The following is a 24270-nucleotide window of genomic DNA, read 5'->3' as shown; positions in this document are numbered from 1 at the left end:
TTTTTTGATGTTTCTCTATTTGTATGAAGGCTTTTGTTTTTCAAACCAGTGTTGGACTGGGTGATGTTACTTATGTATGTATAAACCATTTCCAGCCTTTTCCATGCTTTGCAGCTTTTTACACTGAGAGACCAGTACTAGGAAATCACTCACATAAGTAGTTTGGAATCAGGCATACAGGGAGTTAGGAAGACTTACTGGTGTTGGGAGGCATGTAGAACGCAAACTTTGCTACCACTGTAAAGATTAAAAGACAACAGAGAGAGGAGGAAAGTACACAGTAATTTCTGTCACCCCAAGCAGTTCTCAGATTTGTTGTGTAAGGTGGAATTCCCTTAAATACCACATTATTTTGGTATTTCTGCTGATTGGCACATTGATACTTTGTGTTTATTTAAGTATTTATTCCTTTTTAGCTCTTTTGAAAAGCTTGTATTGCACCATGAAGTTCATTAATATTAACAAAGGCATTCACAGTTATCATTCCTTGTTACTAAGAGACTGGCATTGTTGAAATGTACGTTGCCCTTTGGAGTAACGCTCTCAATCATTATCTGTGCAGTGGCTAGTAGAATTTCAAAAGCTGAGCTCAAAAATATTTAACCTATTTGAAGTAAGGCAAGAATGTTAAGGAGTGAGGTTTAATATGAGTCTTAGTTGTGTGGAGCATGTCTGAGGTAAGTTAGTAACTTGAAGAGCAAATTTAATAGGAAAAATTAAGGAACTAATAGAATTAATTGCTAAACAGACTGTTAGTGTTTTCATCCAGTCAGAAAGCGAGAAAATGCCATTACAATTCTGTTTGTTATTACAAGACTTGGTTTCCATTTTTTCTTTATTTCTTCCATGTTTTGAAATGTGTATTTAAAAATGGATGGCTTCTCTTTTCTGGACACATTAGATAATGGCTTAGCTAGCACACAATGCATCTTTTTATAAGGCCATAGTAATGTGTAATATAGTGTAAAGTTACCAACTCTTTTTTTTTGTGTGATGAAGAAAGATGATGAACAATCTCAAGTCTTCAAAGTATTATGAAACCTTGCAATGCAGTGTTGCTCATCAGCATCATTAAGAATCACCACTGTTGTCTGTGAGAGGAAGCATTGTGGAAGAAGATACAGAAATGAGGTTTGGGTGGTTGTGGTGGGTTTTGAGGGGTTTTTTGGTGATAATTTACAAGCTGATGTTAAAGACATTTGAACTACATTCAACAAATGTAGAACTGAAATACAGTGCATTCAAACTCGGGTCAAAAATATAAGGAAATACTGTACACATCACCTGCCATAGTTAGCATCAGTGCAGTTAAGGGCAAATGAATTCCTGCTGTTCTGTTCTCCTGGTTATGTATGCTTTTATATCTGGGAATTCCATGCTTTGTCTTCCATCCCCATGTCCAGGCTATCTCAAAAATTGAAGTTTAACTGTGAAACTCCTATGAAGTTTCCTTTATCAGGATTATAGAATTTCTGGTCCTTTGTTTTTTGTCTCTCATCTATATTATTATGAATTCTTGCCTTGTCCTAACTTATGAACACGTCCTGACTTGCTATACTGTGCTTGCTCTCTTCTCTTCTGCCCTTTCCCAACCTTCCAGGTGTGCAGCAGCTCAAATAAACTCTCTTTTCACTTCTTTCTGGTCACTTCCTGTTTTCTTTTTCCTTTTCACTTCTTTTTTCCTTTCTGCATTAGATTCACTCTCCTTACTGTTTAAAGTATGCACAGCTCCACCTATGCTTAGGTTTTACCTGTAATTTTTACAATCCAGTTCACCTAGCTGTGTTGTTTTTTTTCTCTCGTATTTTTTTTCAGAATGCATATAAATAAAGCTGATGGCTTTAATACCTTAAGACCAGAGTTGCTGCAGGAAATGTGTGTGTCGTTTGAGAAGTTCCAAACTGTTGTGTTTTACCTCTAGATTTAATAAATCTGCTTGCTTGCTCTCTATCTCTCTTGATATCTATATGAATGCATATATATATACATGCACATATTATATATATGCATATATACGTATATGCAATGTACTTACTGAAATATTGAAATACACTGTTTAAACAGCTGAAGTTTGTTTTCGTTTCCTTTGTGGTGCAGAGTGGTGGCGAACAGCAGACACACACTCTCGTCCCGGGGCAGCTTTTTTCCCACCACTCTTGGGAATTCCACCACTGTTTGCACCTGCTGCACAGAATCATGATCCTGCTTCATTCCACTCGAGAACTACGGGAAAAAGTAGTCGGAGCAGTACAGACAAAGGTAATGGCTGCAATTGTAGAGGGAATAATCATGTTGAACTTCTGCACATGCAGAAGTTGGAATTTGAGCTTTACCTTTGATCATTCTTCCCACTTGTAAACAGTTCTATAAAAATTGATCCTGTTAGCTAAACATGAGGCATACAGGTGTGAGCTTTCAATAACAAAATACTCTTTTGCTAATATTTCCCTCCCTCTTCTTCCTTAGATAGTGTGTCTGTGACTGAGTAGTAGGGAAAGGTTTCCTTTTAACGTTTGCAGTTTCTTTAGGAGGCCTTGCAGAGTGACTCCTGTTCCTGTACACGTCTGAAGTAGGCCCCAGGCCTTGTTTGTGGGGAGCACGGAGGGAGAGATTGCTGTGGCTGCAGGGTATTGCTGAAAAGAGCCCCAGGACAGCATGTTCTTACTCTTCAGTATTTATGTGGTATTGCACGCCTTTGGAAGATGTGAGATACATTGGTTTGGTGTTTGATACTAGGTCTGCTCAGCTTAGAGGAGAAGAGGCTGAGGATGACCTCAGTGCTCTCTGTGGCTTCCTCATGATGGGGGTGGAGAAGGAGGTGCTGGGTCTCAGCTCTCAGGTGTCTGATGAGAGGACACAAAATGGTATAAAGCTGCAGTGGAGAGTTCATGTGGGTGTTGGAAAACGTTCACAGAGAGGGTGAACAGGCTCATTTGGACAGAGCTCTTAGATCTGTGGTTTAACTTAAGTTGTCCTGTGTGGAGTCTGGAGTTGGACTTGATGGTCCTGACAGGTCCCTTCCAACTCAGCATATTCTATGATTCTATGACTTGAAAATGGACAATTTCAGATTTTTTTCTCCCCCCTCCCCCCACCCCGCATCTCTTACAGCATTAATTGTGTTTGTCCTTTAAATCATGGGTGTTCTGTATGTTTAAACTAACTCCAAATTGAAATGACACTTGGATAACAAATTTTTGGTATATGTGGGGAGTAACCTGTAAGTAGTCTAGTATGTTGTTATGTGTTTATGGAAGCTAGGTTAGTGTGACTGGAGCATCTCAAAGAAAGTATCTGCTACTTCAGATTTATTTAAGTGTCACTTTGTGAATCTGTCATCTTCAGGTGTAAATGGATCACTGAATGGGAGCAGTACCACTGCAGTGTCTGCTGTCAGCACGTCTGTGCTCTCCACGAGCATTGCAACGTCAACAGGACAAGGGAAAGCTGTGACCTCAGGAGCAGGAGGGCGCAAATACAACCAGGAGCAAAGTAAAGTTCAGCTTCTGGACACCAGGGCTGACAAAATCAAAGATAAGGTAAATACACAGAAAGAAACTGAAGATTCAGACAAAAATTGACAGAAGTGTTCTGCAAACAGTAGCATTTTTAAGCGTTCTTTCCGAGCGCAAAATGTTTTGGGTTCTTCCTCTCTTTGCCTGTTTTTATTTTTTTTCTTTTGAAATTTCAGTCAGCATGCTTGTCAGCATTGCTATCTTCTCCTTTGTGCAACCATTTGTCTTGAACTGTAAATTCTGTACGATTGATAGACTTTCTTTTGATGTGGGCACTGATTTTAGACTCCAGTTTCACTTGATTAAATACTGAGTTGCTGTAAGATGATGGACTAGATGGACAAGTAGCTTTCTTGAGAGTGTTTTGCTCTGTATCTTAACATTTAAGTTTTCTGTCTGGAGCAGATAAGTTTCAGGTTCTCAGTGGTTTTGTTTCCTAAGTTCTATTTGTAAATTTTCTAATACTGAAGTGGAGGTGGTTCTTCCTAGTCTTACTCGACATTTGTAATGCTGACATTTGTAACTTCTTTCCTCTGAAACTTAGAGGTAATTGGTATTTGTAAATGTAATGATTTGAACAAGCTTTCCAATGAAAACATAGAAAATACTCTAAATGAGAATTCCATCATGAGGAGGATTAACACACTCCACCACCACCCCCCCCAAAAAAAATCTGTATTTTTATTTCAGTGTGCTAGAGTGAAGCCATGGCAGGAATTGAAGTCAGAGGAATAAGTAAGGGGGCATATGGGAGTATTTTTTGCTGGGCTTTGTACAAATGATGTTACATTTCTAAATTTCAAATATAACAGCTCTTGCCTCTTCTTCTAAAAGGTATGGTTTATTTTAAAACATTTTAGCTATACTTCTCTAAATGTTCCTTTCTTTAGGATTTTGTTTTTTTAGTATTCATCTTCTGACTTCCTCAATCATCTCCTTAGTTGTAGTTTCCTTTTGAGGATGATATCTAAAAAAATGTAAAAATAAATTTTTAGGGTTTTTTTTTTAAAGAAGGCAAAGCTGATCCAAACTGCTTTTTACAGTTGATGAAAATCTAAAGAGTTACATTTTGTGCAATATTTTCTTCCTGAATTGAATTCTAGTCCTGTTGTGTGTATCTTGGGGAATCCTCAAGTGCAGTCTGATAGTAACTTGTATTCCATGAATTTTTTTGCCTGTAGTGTTTGAAAAACAACTTCTCAGTTGATAGAAGCATTGATCATCAAAGTTGTAGTTATAAGTTCTCATCCAGTTTCTTTTGTCTTGTGTGTGTATGTGATGATTCAAAGGGTTGTACGTAACAGTGATAAACCAAAAATGTGTCCGAAAAGTGACTTTAACACTGTGTGGGATCCTCACTCATCACGGTATATTTGTGGCGTATCATGGTATGTCTGTTGAGCATAACAGTGTGGGAGATAGATGTCATTGTGATGCTCTGATACACTATCCGTGACCAGGCCTTAATTTGATGTATAGCTTTGAAATGTAGTGATGCCAACTGTGTGTGGTCAGAAAAATACTGCAGTGGAACTTTGTGACCAGTTTTTAATTTTCATCATCTTGTGAAACACTTTCTCTTTTAAGGACAGCAGATCACTGTAGTCCAAAGTCTCACTGTTCTTTGTTCCAAAGATTATGTGTAATAATAAGATTATGTAGCAAATTAAAGCTGAACCATTAACAGAGAATTCATCTTTCTGGTAGAAACCTAGAAAAAAAGCAGTGGAAAGCTCTAGTAACAGTGACAGTGATTCGGGCTCCTCTTCAGACACCTCAAGTGAAGGCATAAGTAGCAGTGACTCGGATGACCTAGAGGAGGATGAAGAGGAGGAGGAGGACCAGAGTGCTGAAGAGAGTGAAGATGATGAATCTGATTCTGAAAACGAAGCACACCACAAAAGCAAGAACAAGGTAGGTGTAACACCCCATCCTTCTGCTCACAGTCCTGTCACTACAGGCTGTTTGTGACAAACTGACTGTTCCTGTCTGTGAAAACATAGCAAGCAATATTTAACTGCATGTTAATAAATGCTAAGAATACTTTTTTTAGGTTTGCTTCAGAGTTTTCTGTTTATGTTTTTTTTTGCTTCCTTTGTGTGTGAGCATGTCTATGTATTGCTGTTCTTTACAGGCTAGGAGTTTAAGAGCTGGTAGACTCTTATGTCTGTTGTAAAATAGGAAATACAAAGAAATTAAGTACTGTGTGTTAATAGTGCATTGCAAATATATCTTTATGGATATTGCTTCAGCAGTTGGTTTCTTCCTACTAGAATGGTTACTTTCCCTGGTAGGCAGCAGAATGAGAAGATTTGAATTTTTTTGTATCCTGTTAGGTTTACAGTCAAAAATACATTTAGAACAACCATGGTTTAATACTCCTTCTCTAGTAAGCATTGTCTGCACATGCTGAAACTATCTGGGGGAAAAAACCTAACTGAACAATAAATATATTACAAGACTGATTTAAAAATTATTATTGTTGATTCTCTGCCTAGAATAGTATAATTGTTTCATGGAGACTGATCATATGCGTTGTTTTTATCAAAGGATTTTTAACTTCTATAGTGAACAGTCAAAAATACATATTTTGCAGGTGCTAATGCATAGTGATGTAACAGATACGAAAACTGACGGACAAAAAACACATGAAAAGTCTCAAGAAAAAAGAACACACCAGCAGATACCTCTTGTGTCTGATTCCCAGACTCACTCATCATTCCAGTCCCAGCAGAAGCAGCCTCAGGTTTTGTCACAGCAGCTTCCGTTTATTTTCCAAAGCTCTCAGGCAAAGGAGGAATCTGTGAACAAACACACAAGTGTAATACAGTCTACAGGATTGGTTCCTAATGTGAAACCTTTGTCTTTGGTACATCAAGCCAAAAAGGAAACCTATTTAAAACTCATAGTTCCTTCCCCTGATCTACTCAAAGCAGGGAATAAAAATACCTCTGAAGAATCTCTCTCTTTGACCAGCGATGTCAGATCAAAACGGGTGAGTGAATGTTTTGATTATTTGTGATCTGTGTTACTTGCTTAACAAGATGGAACATTGTGCTGTCAAGCTCTTTTAAATACAATGTGTTAAAATTATAAGTGTATATTTTTTCATAATCATGAAGTTTTTATGTGCTTTTAAAGTTAATCTGGATTTCTGAATCGTGTAAATTAATTAGATTGTGTGGGTCATGCATCTCTTAAGGACAATGTGCAGCTAAAATCAGTATCAAAATAAGGAAAGTACTCATGGATAAATCGTGTGGCCTGGATATTTTTCCTGTGCTTCTAGTTTCAGTGAGAATGTTGATTTAATGCTTCATGTATCTAGTATTGTAAGCGCAGCTTCACTTCATTTCAAGTTGGACAGTTTTAAGTCAAAGTAATTAAAATTACCTGTTTTAATTATGATTTTAAAAAAAAGAAGTTGAAAGCCTTTCTTAAAAAAATGCTCCATGTAACCTCGAGTTTTGTTTGCTCTTTAAAGACAGATATTTACGCGCTGATAGCTATTAAAATCAGTAGGGCTATTTCCGTAGATTCTTAGAATCCCAGCTTGGGTTTGGGTTTGAAGATGCCTAAAGACCATCCAGTCCCATCCCCTGCCATGGGCAGGGACACCTTCCACTATCCCAGGTGCTCTTTAGCTGGTGATCCTCATTTAGTGGTTTGATTTCTCTAAAAGATGTACTGGAGGTATGCATTGTGTGAATATTTATTTTGGAGGTTTTCATAATTTCAGATTCAGTTTTAAATGTTAGTAAGTTCCAGAATGTATTACGCTTGACTTTATTTTTAAAAATTGATTGAAAAGATACCATCTTTATCCATTTTATTATGTTTTCCATCAAAGATGATGTGAGGTCTTTTTCTTTGTAAGAGTCTTTAGACTAAAGACAGTGTAAGCTTTACGTGCATTTCTGAGCCACTACTGATTAAGTTTTACCTGGCAAACCTTGAAGAACTACTTTTTCAGTTAAAAAATTAGTATATCACAGCAGTTATGACTAATGCCTTCTCCCCACCCCGTTTATTTTTTTAATAAAATTTTTCTATGCCAAGAGTCTTCTGTTAGCTTTCTGCTGGTATTGTGGCTATTAGTGTTTAAAAATGCATTATGTTGCGCTTTTAAATGAAAAAATTATTAAAGGTAGTTTTACATTCACTAATGATATTATTATATACAGAAATAAGTAGTAAGTGGGGGTTTTCCTATGCTGGTACACAAGAGTAGTCTCTTTCTAAAAATTACTATTTTCAAGAGACTTAATATATTTATGAAAGTCACTGTCTAGAGCAATATAGCATGTGAGAAATATTCCCTACATAATTTGGATCAACTTAGTCTTGATTTCAATTTGTCTTTTCCTACTTGATTTACAGTGAAAATCATGCAAGATTTGTGTAACTTGTGGTTGCTCATCTCTTCTGTGTAGCCTGCTTTTGACGTACTGAAAATAGTTTAGCAGATGTTTATAATTTCCTAGTGTTCACCTGCCTGAATACTAAAGAAAACCAAACACCTCCACATTTTATTCCTGTCTTCTTATTTCTTTAGGAACAATATAAACAGACATTCCCAGCAGCACAGCTAAAGAAACAGGAATCATCTAAGAACCTGAAGAAGGTTATCGCAGCTTTGTCAAGCCCTAAATCAACATCAGGTTCACCAGCTCATCAAAAACTGACATCCTTGGAAAACAACCATTCTAACCCATTCCTGACAAATGCACTTTTAGGTAATCACCAACCCAATGGAGTTATTCAGAGCGTCATCCAGGAGGCTCCTCTTGCACTCACTACGAAACCGAAACCCCAGACCAAGAGCAATGAAAGCGTAGCCATTTCTAGTAGTGCCCCCTTTTCTTTGCCAGTAAACTTGAGTGCATGTGGGAAAAAACCAGCTGGTAACCGGACACCTGTTATGCCCTCTACCTCTCCTGTGTTACCTGGTTCAGGAAAGGATAAACCAGTCAGCAATAATGCAGTAAATGCAGTAAAACCACAACACCGCCTCCACTCTGCAAAACTGGTGGTGGAGCAGTTCAGAGGGGTAGACTCAGATGCCCCCAGCAGTAAAGACTCTGACGACTCAAATGATGATGACGACGATGATGAAGATGAAGATGAGGACGATGAAGATGATGATTCTGATGATAGCCAATCAGGTGGTTTAACCTTTTTAATAGGAAAAGCAAAAAGTTTATTTTTTGAGTTTTGAAAACATGCATTTCCCACCATATTTTAAAATAGGGGTAGGAAATATTTGGCCATCATGGCCCACACTGTCCTACCTATATCCTTGAAATGAGCACATCTCCCCATCCCCATTATATCACACCCAAAATCATGTTTGGAGTGTTTTGATACTTGGTCAGCTGCCCTAGTAAGGTGGCTCCACAGCCTTCTGGAAAGGCTGTCAGAGTCCTGCCTTCCACATAGGTCACCTGGCCTGTAGCTCATGTCCTGCTGATGTGACAAGGTGCTCAGGATGGGATGGAAATTGTCTGGTTGGTGGTTAATGATTCTGGCAGGCAGAGCTTAGGCTTCCCTAACCAGAGAGGGACTAAACAAAGGCCTTCAAATTGTCAAGAGTGGCAAGAAAAGCGTGTTTCTACGCCTCATTCAGGAGCACAGTAGTCCATGAGCAAGAACTTGGACAGTTCTAAGGGCTGCAGTCCAGACTGTTATTTTAAAGGCTCTTAAACAAAAGCAAGGACTGTTTTAAAGAGTTGTTGTATTCACAGTTACTCCTTTCTCCCCTGTGAGCTGATATCCCTTGGGTCCAGTCTCCACCTTCATTATTCTCTTTCCCTCTCATCCACATACCCTGTACAAATCTTTTTCTCTCACAGTGCAGCCCATCTTTAGTCCCTTACCCTGTGTATCCTTGATTGTAACTCTTCCTTTGCCCGGATCGCTGTACTTCCAATTCTGACACCTCTCAACCTGTACCCAGTTCTGTTGTTTTCTTCCTCTTCACGATGGATTTCACACCCTGTGAAATGCCCTTCTTGGGATAGTGCCCAGCTATTGCCTGGCTAACAGAATGATTTAGCTATAGCTCATTCTGGGGTGAACAGACTGCAGCTTCTGTCACTCACCTCTTCCCATTCAAAAGAACAGTGCATTATTATGCAGAATTACTTTATGCTGTCATAGTTGTAGTAATTGTAAAGTTTAGGTAGTTAATTATAACCTTCTATTTATAGTCAAGAGGTGTTATTAAAAACATACATAATAAGACAAATGACTTTTCAAGTGTTAGAATTTAATGTACTTTCCAGTAGTTATCAAGTCATAATGTGCCTTTTGCCACACTTTTTTTTAAACAGAGTCTGACAGTAATTCTGAGTCAGATACAGAAGGGTCTGAGGAGGAAGATGATGAGGATGATAAAGACCAAGATGAATCGGATACAGACACTGAGGGAGAAAAAACTCCACTGAAACTGAATAAAACGTCATCCTCTGTGAAGAGCTCTTCCATTGGTCTTGCAGCTCATTCCACCCCGCTCAATCTCCAAGTAGCAAAGTCCCCCAGCTCGGCTCCAGCTGCCTTATGTCCCGAGTCGCAGCCGGCGGTGTTCCTCGGGACAGCGCCCACCGCCCTCCCGCCAAGTGCCCACTGTGGTATCTCCATGTCTTCTCTTATAGTGCCTGTATCAGCTGAGTGCATGTGTTGTAAAAGGGGTTACAGTAGTAGTCCAGGTGCTGGTATCAAGTGATATCTCAAGAAGGAAGATTTTTACCATAAGAACAATTATTCAGTGAACAGCCTCCCCAGGGATGTGTCAGAGGCCCCCTCACTGGATATTTTCAGGTGCCAGTTGGTCAGGGGACAAGATAGTCTCAGCCAGACTCCCTTTCCCATGAAAGGTTGAACCAAGTGTCTTTTGACACTTCGTCCCTTCCAACCTCAGCTCAGCTGATTGACTCCGTGATTGTTTCATGGGTGTTTGTAGCAGACATTAAAGTGAGTCAGCAGAATTGCAGGTTCTCCAGACTAGAACATTACACTTAGACCAGGACATTTTAGCTCATGTAATTATTTGACAGAAGGTAGGATGAAATAGCCAGAGTCAATATTTATTACATTAAAACTCTTCGTTATTTAGTCTTTGTTATTTACTGTTTTATTCTAAACTAGTTATTCTTATTTATTTGTAATTTCTGGGCATTATAGGAGGCATTCTGAATCTTCTGTTTTTGCCCCTTCCTTGACAAATTTTGTAACTGTATTTTGTCAGAGTATAACTTTATTCATTATTATTTAAAAATTCTCAGTAGAGTTTATGGTTTTTTGCAAGGACTTATTTTTGAAAGGTTCATGAAAAGTACATTTAGCATTTGCCTGATGTTACCTAGTGTTTAAAATTCTTTATTTGGTGACTAATTTGTAAGATTTACTAATTACTATGACTACAGTAAAGAATGCATTTTTGAAAGTCACACTTGTTAATTTGCGTGGTAACAATGAAATTGCATGAATTAGAAACTTGATGTTTAATCAACATGCATATAAGTAGATTTTTAAATGAGGACATGCACTTATAAATAGGTTTTTATGTTTGGATTCGGTGGAATAGGAATTTCATTCCATGTCATCAAGGGCATTAGATTTGAAGCAGCATAATGTGATTTACTTCATATTTTCCCCAGAAACAGACCTGTTAATTGTACAGTCAGTAAAAGATTTCCCATGGATTAGAAGTAGTCCAAATTGTTAACTTACAAAGTTCAGGGCTCTGTGTTAACTTATGATGCTTTGAAAAGACTGATAGCAGATTTTTGTCTGTTTACAGGGGTAGGAGGTAGAATATGTTAGTTTTGTGTCCTTGTTTTAGATGTAATAGTACTCACCTAAGAATCACCTAATAAGAATCACCATAACACACCAACAGATGTTTGTGTCCATTTTACCTAGAGTTGGTCAGTCACTGAAGAGGTCTTGTGGTCTCTTCGCTGTGTTGTTTTGCATTGGACAGCTCATTTTTCATGTCACTTGTGTTCGGAAGAGAAGCCTCCCTCTGTCCCTCCCTCCCTCCCTCCCCTGGGATCGTTTGCAGTAACGCAATATTCGGGGGGGGGGAGGTTGAGTGCAGACCTGTGCCTAAAGCTTGGCACCCAAGCACGGGCAGCTCCTCAGTGCTTATCTAGAGGACTCTTTGCACTACCTGGAAGCAGCTACTGGCATCTCACCTGGAGCTGTGCCCTGGCCTGGTGTGACACTCCCGGCTGTAGGAGCTTGGAACCAGGGCTTCAGTTTGATAATGGAACTCACTCAGGGAAGAGATGTGGCACATTTTTACACAAGGTCCAAACTATCTTTTTGAGAAGTGCATCTTCCAGAAGTTGTTCTGTGTACATAGTTCATGTCCTACAGCTGACTGAGAGGCCTGAGAAAAGGACCAGCCTTTGGCTCACACTAAAAACCCCACATTTGGTAATTGTCTCTGTGATATTGATTCAGTCTCTCCACTAGCATCAAACACAACATCTGTTTGTACTTGGAAAAGCTGAAATAGTCCTGAAAATTTTCTGCATTTGGCAGGTAGCTGCTGTCTATGCACAGTACTCTAAGAAGACTGAACCTATTAGAATGTATGGATCTTTCAAGTGTTTTCATTTGCATCCTCTGTACTGAAAAAAATCATGTATAGTCTGGTCTAGAAAAAGAGGTATGCAAGGAATTATTTTAGCAATACACGAGAGCACCAAGCAAAGCGAGTCGTTAAGTATAGAATAGTTAGGTTTTTCTGTTCACAATTCCAGAGAAAGAGGTTACAGGAAACTTAGAGGAAAATGTATTTCAAAAGGAGAACAGCTGCAGTGATTTTTCTTAGTAATTGAGGTACATAATGCCTAGAATGAAACAAATTATTTATCTTTTGTTTTGGGAATACAAACATAAAAGGTACATTTTAGGAATGTTTTCATTTTGTAAGTTCTGTTAGGTGTTAATCAGAAGTTCTGTTTCAGGTATTTCAAAAAAACGAAGAGTAGCGGATGAACGGGAGCTGCGCGTTCCTCTCGAATATGGGTAGGTCGTGTATGTACTTGCCTTGCCTTAAAGGGAGATAATACCTTCAAAAGTCAATTGGTAAAGAAATGACAGTTGAAAAATTTTTGAGGCTGAATAATAAGGAAAGGGCTTCAACAATTTAGATTTCCAACTTCCAGTGACTGGGTCAACATATCTTGTGTGTTAATTTTTGTGCATTAAATTTGCTATTTTGCAAACATGACCTGTCTCTTAGCAGTTTTGCCACTGGAAATTAATCGTGATTGCTAGATCTGAGTCAATATAGACTCCAAATAACTCCCTGAAGTATAATTCTAAGCCATTTAAAATCTGGTAATATGTAAGTAGCTTGATATAAGTAAATCCATATATAGTCGGTTTGGATAATCTACATAATAAAATTTTCTGATTTTGTCTGATTTGCGATACTCTAGTCACATTCTCCTCTTTTCTTTTTTTTGTAAAATTCTTAAGTTGACATGAAGTACTTTTTTAAAAGTGTGTTGTTGTATGCAACTATTTCATATTACTCCAGGTGGCAAAGAGAAACCCGAATCAGAAACTTTGGTGGTCGTCTTCAAGGAGAAGTAGCATATTTTGCACCTTGTGGAAAGAAGCTGAGACAGTATCCTGAAGTAGTAAAGGTACATTCATTTTTTAACTTCTCTGTTCTAATGCTACTAAGCATGCCTGCAGTTAAAAAGTGCAATTTTTTTCTCTCCAGTAACGATATTTATTTCCTGTGATATGAGGTGTAATGTATCTCGGTCTGTTACTGATTTGAACTCTTATAAATGCATATCCCTTTGACAGAATGTGCAAAACATTACACTCACAAAGTTAGCTGTACGTCAAAGCTGGGTTGTAATTATTTACAAGCTGAAGTGGAAAAATATGTGATTTTTTCAGTATCTCAGCAGAAATGGAATAATGGATATCTCAAGGGACAATTTCAGCTTCAGTGCAAAAATAGGAGTGGGTGACTTCTATGAAGCCAGAGATGGACCGCAGGTATCCACTTTTTAAAAAGTAAAGTCTTTGATCCAAGGAGCATTAACTTAAGTGTAGGTGAAGTAATTTTTGCTGCAATCTGAAGCATTGCCTGTTTTTAGCTAATTATTTCTAAAACTTATGCGTGTTTCTTTAATAGTAGCGAGATTGAGATGCTGAGAGCTGGACCCAAGGCAGTGTTGAAAGCTGTTCCCTTCAGTGCTTTTGTTTGGAGGGAGCAGGAATTCACACTCTTTAATGATCAGCTCTGATCCTGGATTGGGCTGGTACAGAAACTCTGAGCTACCTATTCTATCTTAGTGTGCAGATATTCCTGACTTAAACCTTTATGTCTTCCTTTACTGTGGACAAGCTCTATCAATAGTAGTTTATATGTATGCGTTAAATCCCACTCTTCTCATGTGTTCATGTGCATGATTTATATATGTGTATGTGTGTTTGTATATATGTGTAAAATGCATGTTTATATGCAAGTGTGTCCTTATCAAGAACACTGACTGAGCATCCTGAGACTTAAGGAAAGGAATGCAGGGCTATCCCAGCTACACTTTACAGTGGTAGAACTGTTAGACTGTGTGTAGATAAACCACACAAGGATAAGTAAAACTAGAAGTTTAGGGAAATTGTGTTACTGTGTTTGTGCCATGCTGTGTTACTGAATTTTGGCCATGTTGCCATTTCTTCAGGATGCGCACCAAAGGTTTTTGGACTTCTGTCAGTGAATATATTTGCTTCTTTAAAAGAAAAGCGTTCTGAACATGTTACTAACTCTCAGCAAGTCTTGAATTCAGGCTCTAGTTAAGCTTTATGTCCTTGTGATACCATGTAGAAATATTAATGTTTGCATGGTATAAATTTGAAAGCATTGAAGACTGAGTTCACAGTAAGCAGCTACTTCTAGGTGGTGCTTACTGATTCCTGGCTTACAGGGTAAAACATTGCTAAACTTGTTTTGTGTTTGGCCTTCAGAAAACAGCAGTTACGAGTTCCTGTAGTTGTGAACTTCATTTCGTACCTGAATTGTTTGAGTGAAATAATTCTTTGTACTGTGAACATAATGTATCTGCTCACTTTTTACCCTGTTACCTTTTTGTGTCTCTTGCCCATATTACTTCATTAGTGTTGTCCCCTTCTCTAGTTATCTGTTTCTTCTCCCTTTAATTCATGAGTTGAACTGTGATCTATAAAACTTGAGAGCGAAGGCAGTGAGAGGGGCAGATTTCTACTGGCAGGGCTGGCAGGGTGAACGTTAAGTTGCTGCACATAAACTGTAGTTTCTACTGATAGAGTTTGTGCTAGGTTCTACTGAGACTTGGGTAAACAAAGGAAAATTTTTTTTTTAGAAAAAGAGACTGAGGGCAGCTGTGTCAGCTGTGCTAAAATGTCTTTACATTTTATGTATGAATGAAAAGTTTATAATGTAAACATAGGAGCTGCACTCAGACTGATAATATGCACCCAGCAAAACAGTATGTGATACTGATACTTCATGAAAAGAATTTGCACCCTTTTTACTGCAGTTTTTTGAATTGTCCAACTTCAAAATAATATGGGACAGTCATATCTTCATGGATATCTGGAGGTGATTCCAGAAATTTTATATCTGCATTTGTGGTAGTTTTGATTATTCTGTACAGCCTTTTGTGGTTATTCTTCCTTTTCTTTGTTTTATATTTCTGTCATCTTTCGAGATATGCAGTATCCAGAGGGATGGGGTAAGTTTCAGAGAACTCTAAGATGGAACAAGATGTGAAGAAAATTATCTTAAGGCTAAATCAGTTATACTGAAGAATTACCTATAGCAAACCAAAAATATGTGGATTACCTGCTTCTGATAGTGCCTGTGTTTGTTACTCATGGTACGCAAGCAACCAGATATTACAGGTTATTCAAAGAGCAATTAAATGCTGTAACAGAGAAGCAGATCTGGCAGAAGTGGGCCTTGAAAGAGTAGGGTTAGAAGAACATTTGAAGTTTGGTGAAGTGGTGGTTGGCAAATGTGAAAATTCAGTGACAGGACCTGGAAGCTTTAAACTGCTGTGATTTAGAAAGATTATTACTGTGAATGTGATTTGGGATGCTAAAGAGGACACAGGTCCTCGTGAGTTTAGATAATATGGATAGGAATGTTTGTCCTATTCTGAGTTCTGCAATTCATTTTAGAAAGCTTTGTTGTTAATTTTTCCTCGCAAATCTAATCTGAAATTATTGTGGATTTTTGCTTCATGTAAAGTGCCTATGGTTTTGTTCATTATTTTGGGTAGCAGGATTTGAGCTTGATTCTGCTTCCACATGTACTTGTCTGGTGCCTTTTTGGTAAATGTCCTGATTCAGCACGGTGTTGCAGTACATGGTAGATGCTCAAAGGTGAGAAATTGAATGCAGTTCTTGTTTTGATTAGTTTCAGCAATAAAATACAACATTTCACAGTGTAATTCCCATTATTTTTCTAATGTTTGAGTGGCAAAGCTTAGATTTTATGGAGGCCTGTGATTCTCCTATATTAGGGCTCAACCCCCATATTTTTCTTTGGAATATTGAAAATACACACAGAGTATTAGATTGTACGTTTTTTTAATAGAAATGTATTTTGAGTTAGATTTTAAAAGATGTCTGAGCACAAAATGTAGATGGTCAGTCACCTCTTGCTTAACCCTTAATGGCTTTGTTCTGGACTATTTTTGTCTTGTCCTCTCTTAAACTTGTGGAAAGTTGTGCATGCACAATGTCCTTTGTCAGGGCATTAAACAGTCTTCTCCCCATTCCCTGAAACACCTGCTCCTTTTGCCTATTGAACTTGCTACTACCTTCATTTGACAGCCTCTAGTTTCTCTTTTAGGTGGCATTAGGAAAATGTAATACACGTAATATGTGGTCTCTGGCACTGACGATCTTGCAGACCTCTTGCCTTCCTTTTCTGTGTATTTATTATCATTAGTGTCAGTAACCACGGGACATACAAATACAGAGCAAGAGCGATTTCCATTGCAGGTTCTAAAGTACTTCTTGAATTATGGCTACTTCTCCTTTCCTCTGATTTTTGTTTTGTCTCCCCTCTCCTGGCATCTGTTTTTTATGGAATAAGATTTTCTAGGCTGGAAGTTGGTGTAGGTGAATAACTACAGTATTGAAGCTACCTCAATAAACTGAACCTGTGATAAATTTTAATTCAAGTACCAGGCAGGGAAATCAAAGTTACACCTGAGTAATACTCTTAAAAGATAGTAAGAGAACTTATGGTTAAGTGTTAGAGGTAAATATTTTGGATTGAAAAGTCCTTAGGGGTGATGCATGATGCCGTACACAGTAAAGATAGGTCATGGTTCTGAGCAGTGCATTTTCAGAACATAACTAATAACAAAGCCCTTTGAAATGTTTGCAGACCAAGTGTGACATGTACTCTTGGGATGGTCTTAACTGGGAGTATTGAGACTTAAAAAAGGTATCTTTGCAGATACTGATAACTCCCTTGAAACCTGAATGTTTCATTAGCAAACTAATGCTTTTACTGAAGTTATGTTAAACTTTTGTAACTGTGAAGAATGAGTGCAACTAATTAAAGACAAATTGCCAGGATAAGCAAAAATCATTTATGTTATGGTACAGCAGATTTGATGTTAATGTTTATGTACATATAAATATGAAAACTTAAGCATTCCAAATGTATTTTTTCTGAACTGATATTTAATGAGTTTCTAAGTTACCAGCTTTAGCAGGCATTTTTGAAATCTGCAGATCTTTTTAAGGCAAGTTATGGAGAAGTCCCAAAGGATACTTAGCTTACATATTTTTCCCTGTGCTTCTCAAAAACTTGGGGAAATGGTAAAAGATGTTACAATTTTGAAATATGGATGTTCAATCAAACAGGATCAGCTAGACTGCGCTGTTTTGCTCAGTAGGGGCAATAAACTACTTTTCAGTAATCAATTAATGTAAAGCTATTTCTACGTGAGGATTAACTTGGGTATTTTTATGAACAAAGTATTTCAGTAGCTTCTTTTGTGATTCCACAAAATACTCTGGTAAGAACAGTGAGAGCAAGAGTGGAATGTACTGCTGCATACTTTATTTAGTTAGAGAATAAATATATCTGTATCTGAATTTTTAGTTCAGATACATGGATGCTTAAAAGTTACAAACGTTGATTGCTTCAAGTTGGCACAAATAAATTTACAATGGATGAGGAGAGAACTCAGTTGTGCTAAAACTTCAAGATTGAAATGCGTCTGTTTTTTCAACTCAGTTGTTGAGATCTACGCCACTTGAAAGCAGTATTTGAAAATACATTACTGCATTTGCTTGTTATGTATGTCGGAATTTCTGTAAACACTCAGTTGAAAGACAGCAACTCGGCTTGACACATTTTTTCATTCATGTTGAGCAGTAGATTATGTGAAAGCAGAATACTTGGTTTTGAGTTCACAAAATAAGAATCCATTGCACCTTTTAAAAAGGGTTGAGCAATTTGACTTGATCAGAAATAATTAAAAATAACATAGTAATGGCATACCTACTAGGTAATAACTTTGTATGTCATTGAATAGTCTTCAAAATCTTTCATAGTGGTACAGTTTACAAAGTTCTGAGTGATAGCCTCTCAATATATAGCTTCTGTGCATCATCAAAGCGTTGTCCTACCCAAATAGGATATCACAGCTCTCACATATTTTCTATCTATAACTTACCGGGGGGGGGGAGAAGTCTCTTGCTGTTCATGTTCTCAAGTGTCAGAATTATTTGTCTTTTTTTTTGAATCTGTGTTTATAATACCTCTCTGTGAAATGTGTTGATTAAAAGGGTGTGCAGTGGTGTCTTCTGAAAGAAGAGGAGGTCATTCCCCGGATCAGAGCGATGGAAGGGCGTAGAGGACGACCACCAAACCCAGACAGACAGCACTCCAGGGAGGAGTCACGGACAAGGCGCCGCAAGGGCCGACCGCCGAACATTGGCAGCACGGAATTCCTGGACAACGCCGATGCAAAGCTTTTGAGAAAGCTCCAGGCCCAAGGTAAGAAATGTCTTACTGTTTTCACAAACAGAGGGTATTAGGATATAGAGAGTTAATGTTTTTCCTAAGGAAGAGTGATGTGTTTCACCAGGATATGAGTATACAGCATTTGATTTGGGAAACTCCGTACATGCTTTTATTGAAGGCTTTTTTGAGATCAGTAAACGTGTGTAGGTTTTAAAGGAAGAAGTGAGCTTTAAGGTCCCTTCCAACCCAAACCATTCTATGATTATTGTCCTCATACTGTGGCATGAGAGTCTTATTACTTTGGAGTTATCATTTGATACTAAGAATTCTAGTTTCTTTGATTTCTTTTTAGAGTCTTAGCTTGTTTTAGAAGTCCTTAAATTTTGCTCAGTACAGTACATACTAGTTGAATGGAAGTACAGGTGTACTGTTTTGTCGTCCCTGTTTTTTGTAGTGTTTCCCATTGGTCCTTTTCAGGTGCATGGTGAACATTAACCACATCCTTCTCATGGATTGTGCCAATTTAAACCAAGTGATCTTCTGTATCTCTTGGCCTTTCCATAGCTCATAGTTTAAGTTCTTGTCTATGACATAAATTCTAATATCCAGCTACAGATTCTGTTTCAGTTAAGGTGTAACTGCTTCTTCTGTGTGCTTTCCCCATGGAAGCGTGAAGGTTTCCCTGTTGTCATTTACCTATTTACACTACTCTTGGTATCTACAGCATCATCTGACCTATACAAGGATTTTCTATATGTTTACCTGGATCTTAGTCATTGCACAGGAAGCTGTATTTTGGGGAATGCTGTCAGAGAGGCCCTGGACCTCTTGAAAAGCAAGCTGAATTCAACTTCCAGAAAATCCTTTCTACAGCTGGCTTTTATCAGCAGTTAATTCAAATTTCACCAAGGGTAGCTTCAGGTGGTTACTAATTAGCATAAGAGTGGCTAGATTTAGGTAGCCACAGGAAAGAGAGGTGTGACCCAGATGAGTGTGCCCTCCCTGTCTTGTTAAAAAAGAATTAGATAATTACATGGGGGGACTTCCAAGGAAAACAGCAATTCCATCTTTCTGAATAAAAGGTTGATATAGTACTTTTGAAAAAATGTTTTTGCTTTAGAAAGAAAGAAGGAAATGGTTTTAAAATGGTGCAGCATTATTGGCCTGATTCTGTCACTTAATAGACAATTCTTTTCTTCCAAAAATAGTATTTTATTTTATGTAGAAAATATCTGTGTTTACACTATGTTTTTACACTGTTGATGTAGTTACTGATACATGAGATGCCACTAAAGGTAGTCGATAGTGAAATTTTGTAAAAGTCAGCATGTACAAAAGAAATTCACTGTTTACTCTGTCTTTACAACATACAAATGCCTGGAACATGGACTGTATCTTTATTGTTGGACAGCACTGTTTTTATGAACTTAATATTTTCTTTTTGTAACAGAAATAGCCAGGCAAGCAGCACAAATAAAGCTACTTAGGAAACTTCAGAAGCAAGAACAAGCACGAGCTGCCAAGGAAGCAAAAAAACAGCAAGGTAAGTATTACTTGTGGAAGTTTGTGCATGTTAGCGGATTATTTTGAAAAGCATTAATTAAAAGTAACCTGTCTCTTGTCATGTTCTGCTGATATTAATTCATTTGCTTTTGTTTGTTAGCTATTATGGCAGCTGAAGAAAAGCGAAAGCAAAAGGAGCAGATAAAGATAATGAAGCAGCAGGTAAACTTTCTGTGATTCCTAAATGAGCCCTTTAAATTATATTTTGAATTATTGAATTAGGTGCTTCAAATATTTAGTAAATTACTAAGTATGCTGATAGCAAAGTGTATGTTTTAAATCTAGTGTTCAAGAGCACACAGTGTATGTTACTTAAAATTTTAAACTCCAGTAAATCCACCACTACCCACATGGCTGTTAAATCCCTTTAGGGTTGGGACTCCACCACTGCCCTGGGCAGCCTGTGCCAAAGCTGGACAACCCTTTCCTTGAAGAAATTTCACCTAGTATCCAATTAAACCTCCCATGGTGCAACTTGAGGCCGTTCCCTCTCCTCCTGTCCCTTGTTCCCTGGGAGCAGAGCCCGACCCCCCCCGGCTCCCCCCTCCTGTCAGGGGGTTGCAGAGCCAGAAGGTCCCCCCTGAGCCTCCTTTGCTCCAGGCTGAGCCCCCCCAGCTCCCTCAGCCCCTCCTGCTGCTCCAGCCCCTTCCCCAGCTCCATTGCCCTTTCTTCTCTGGACACGCTCCAGCACTTCAGTGTCTGTATTTGGTCTCAACATCCCAAACTCAAAATTAAGTATTAGTATTAGTTGCCTGTAAGTGACAAGGTGAGCAAGTTTGAGCTGGCTTCCTGCCAAGTCTCCAACAGCTCAGTGAAAGCCGCTCCCCTACCTCCTTTGGGCAAAGAGAGGAAAGGAAAAAAATTATAGAAACTGAGAGAAACTGAAACCAACTGAATTATACCAAAATATATGTGTATTTTGGCATATATACTGTTATATACAGTAAGGATATTATGTACAACTCCCAAGAAAGGGGAGAGGGGAAGGGAAAATGAGAAAAAGGGGCAAAAAGGGACAAAAACAAAACAAGTATGCACAATCGAGAAACCCGGTAACTTACGAAATAAAGAACTATTAAAAATCTCACCACTTCCCTTGAGAAAAGCAGGACGGCTGGACGCGGCCCAGCACTGTCCCCTCACGCGTGGCAGACAACAGCAGTCACTGCAGGCCTCAGCTCCAGATGAGCAAGGCCGAGACAGGGACCCGCTGTTCCCAAACCTCGCCGGAAGAGAAGAGAGCGAGGTCTCCCCGCTCGGCTTTGTTTGTACCTCAGGTTACATAAAGGAATAGCATGGAATACTTCCTTGGTCACTTCCCTAGTTCCTTCCTGGTTACAGGCTGGTCTCCAGGAAGGCCTAGGGTGAAAACTATCACACAGGAGAAGAACACAGAGATGCTGCTTGCTACTGTAGGGAGAAAATCTGTGCAGCCAAAGCTCAGTTGGAGTTGAAGCTGACAAAGCTGGAGGGGACAATAAAAAGGGATTTTTCAAATATATTAATGGCAGAAGGCAGTGTAGAAATAACATCAGCCTGTTAGAGGGTCAGGATGGTCACCTCACAAACAAGGACAGAGACAAGGCAGAGATGTTTAATGCTTTCTTTGCTGCAAAGTTTGTTCTGCATTAACTCTAACCTTTGTGGAATTGAGAGGGTGTAGTACATGCTCTCAACTTCTGTACTGTTTTTAAAGTGTAATGGGGGATAACAGAGACTTAAGGTCCATGCTGTGAGCCTTCACATGGTGAAAATAAAAGTTCAGCACTGTCTAAACAAGGCCTCTGAATTAATTTGCTGGATAATGTAGTCTTATGCTGGACTTTCTCAATAATTTAAGGAGCTGGTAAGATTTGCCTGAAGTTTGTAAGACCTCATGTATTGGAGCTCTATTTATCAGGAAATTTTGTATGTCTTTCTCCTCTGCGATTGTTCCTTTACTGTTAAATATTTTAGATTATCTTTTCTTAGGGACTTGATTTTGGTTTGTTATTTTTTGATAAAGAATATATATACCTATGTGTTCTCCAGAAAGTAAGATTTTAGCGGTAGTCCGTGTTCTAGAGTCTCAGACCAGCTCTCAGGTAAACAGTGTATTCCATACAGATGGGCTTGCCCTCACTGTCGGGAAAACATCTGCTGTTCCAAAGAAAAGCACTGAGCTCCATTTCAGGCTTCTGATCTAGGCCTCCCAGCCTGCAGGACTTTTCCGTGGTCTGGGTTTTGCTGTTAAAACTTTACAACAAGTTCAGCTGGATGTATTGCTTCTCTTCATAATGGTCCCTTCCCAGTCACTGTGGCTCAGGCAGTTCTTTTGAGATAATAAAATCTCAAATAATGGGCTAATAAATTTTTAATGTGAGCTAATTTAACAGACAAACCCATGCAGCACAGGAAATGTAAAATAATCCCAATGTTAGCAATGATTACATTTCTCAATCAATGTAGTAGGACTTAGTTCAGATTTTAGGAACTAATTCTCAAAAAAGAATAAATCAGAATATGATTGCACAGCATCTGTCTGTGGAGTGCACATACAACCTGATCATTTTCTTCTCTCCACATGGAACACGCTAAAATGTGTTGTACTGCCCACGGTTGCTATTCCAGTTACTTCTTTTGTTACAACATGTTTACAACTCCATCCCCCAAACTACATAGGAAGGCATCCAAACTTGTCCTCAATTACCTGAATGCTTTAAAAATCTGTGGAAAGTGGAGTGTACTTGACTGAGCGTGTTACCCAGGTTCATGAGGGGCAATGTCGCTGGCAGAGCACCTGCTTTGGGTTTCTCAGAGCTCGGGTTCCCTGTGCTGCCTGTGGGACTGAAAGGCTGCTGGACCTGAGGCAGAAAACAGTGGTTTGACAGAACCCCCTATTTCTTGGTCAGGAGGATCACTTCAAAACATCATGTATTTCATGGCATAGCTCACACTTTGTTCATTCCTAAATAGCTCCCCCACTGTCAGCTAGAATTTGAATGCTATTGGCTTGTTTACATTGCTATTAATCTTGTCCTCTGAAAAAATAAAATAAGAAACTACGACAACTTAAACATAAGCACCTCTGCATAACTAAGAGTAGGTTCCTTCAGGGTTATACCAGACATCTTTTAATGCTAGTAAAAATTGTATGGAAACAATTGACTACAGTGGGTATGAGACTTCATAACAAAAAGTATGTATAAACTTGGTCATTTTTCAAATGTAAGAATAAATTTGCTTTCTCGATATTTTTATCTTTTTTTTAAAGAAATAACTTTCTTACTCTTGTAGGAAAAAATCAAGCGAATCCAGCAAATCAGAATGGAGAAAGAACTTCGAGCTCAGCAAATTTTAGAGGTAGAAATAATGGCTCAAATGTAATTTTTGTGTTGCCATTTTAAAGAATGTTGTATTTTGACAGTCAGATGTGTAGTTAGGCATATAACTAAATATAACAACTCTAACAACCTGGATTTCCAAAGGCCAGTTCAAACATGTGTCTTAAAATATTTTTCTTAAAAAATCTCCGTTAACTGTGCCCCAGATCTTGGAAATGTTCATTTAGGTTCACGACTTTGTACATGAAGTCTTGTATGTGCTAAAATTAACAGCAGAGCTGTTCAATTATTAGAGAACAAGTTTGCAGTAGCAGGATGTTCAAACAGTATAATGATCTGCTCTGGATGTAGTGCAGTGGATTTAAAATACTGTGTCTGTATATATGCTAGAATATACTGATACACGGAATGGGTTTGCTAGTGTACTAGCAAAGATAGATTGCTAATTTTCAAGTCTTCATTGATGGAAAAATTAGTAGTAACTCTTTGCCATTTATATTGTTTCTGTGAGTACTTGCTTTCTTATAATAGCCAGATGAAGCAATTTTGAGTAGGACTTGAAATTCTGGCTTAATTTTTAAGAAGTAAGTGAATTGGGAGTTGGTTCATCACAAAAGCTGCATTGAGGAAGAGATCTGTTGTAATGTACACAATAAGTGATGATGTTTTTTAACTTTTAAAGGCACATAACTTTATTTCTAGTCATATTGTTCTCGACTTGTGATGGTGCTGTTGTGTGACCTTTTTTGCATGCACAGGCAAAAAAGAAAAAGAAGGAAGAAGCAGCAAATGCCAAATTATTGGAGGCCGAAAAACGAATAAAGGTTAGTTTGGAGGAGCTCCAGAAACAAGAACTGTGTTA

The 24270-nt window shown here is 38.3% G+C and overlaps 1 protein-coding gene across 16 annotated transcripts in view; it reads left to right on the top strand.

Moving 5' to 3' along the window:
• BAZ2B (bromodomain adjacent to zinc finger domain 2B) overlaps positions 1-24270 on the top strand; it is a 115092-nt gene that overhangs the window by 62866 nt on the left and 27956 nt on the right. For 11 of the 16 annotated variants that reach the window (XM_051810373.1, XM_051810369.1, XM_051810380.1 and 8 more), the window contains 14 exons: positions 2098-2259; positions 3346-3539; positions 5223-5429; positions 6112-6510; positions 8071-8680; positions 9848-10144; positions 12494-12554; positions 13072-13180; positions 13446-13547; positions 18345-18555; positions 19973-20065; positions 20186-20247; positions 23362-23427; positions 24167-24232. In XM_051810373.1, the coding sequence (XP_051666333.1) occupies positions 2098-2259; positions 3346-3539; positions 5223-5429; positions 6112-6510; positions 8071-8680; positions 9848-10144; positions 12494-12554; positions 13072-13180; positions 13446-13547; positions 18345-18555; positions 19973-20065; positions 20186-20247; positions 23362-23427; positions 24167-24232 (2639 nt within the window). The remainder of the gene's footprint in view (positions 1-2097; positions 2260-3345; positions 3540-5222; positions 5430-6111; positions 6511-8070; positions 8681-9847; positions 10145-12493; positions 12555-13071; positions 13181-13445; positions 13548-18344; positions 18556-19972; positions 20066-20185; positions 20248-23361; positions 23428-24166; positions 24233-24270) is intronic. The other 5 variants (XM_051810383.1, XM_051810382.1, XM_051810379.1 and 2 more) reach the window with 2 other exon arrangements.

This window comes from Manacus candei, unplaced genomic scaffold (assembly GCF_025592945.1).
Source record: "Manacus candei isolate 608988 ecotype Guabito, Panama unplaced genomic scaffold, ASM2559294v1 h1tg000077l, whole genome shotgun sequence".
Taxonomy (NCBI): domain Eukaryota; kingdom Metazoa; phylum Chordata; class Aves; order Passeriformes; family Pipridae; genus Manacus; species Manacus candei.
The sequence above is the reverse complement of the archived record's forward strand: the minus strand, read 5'-3'. Positions and strand labels throughout refer to the sequence as shown.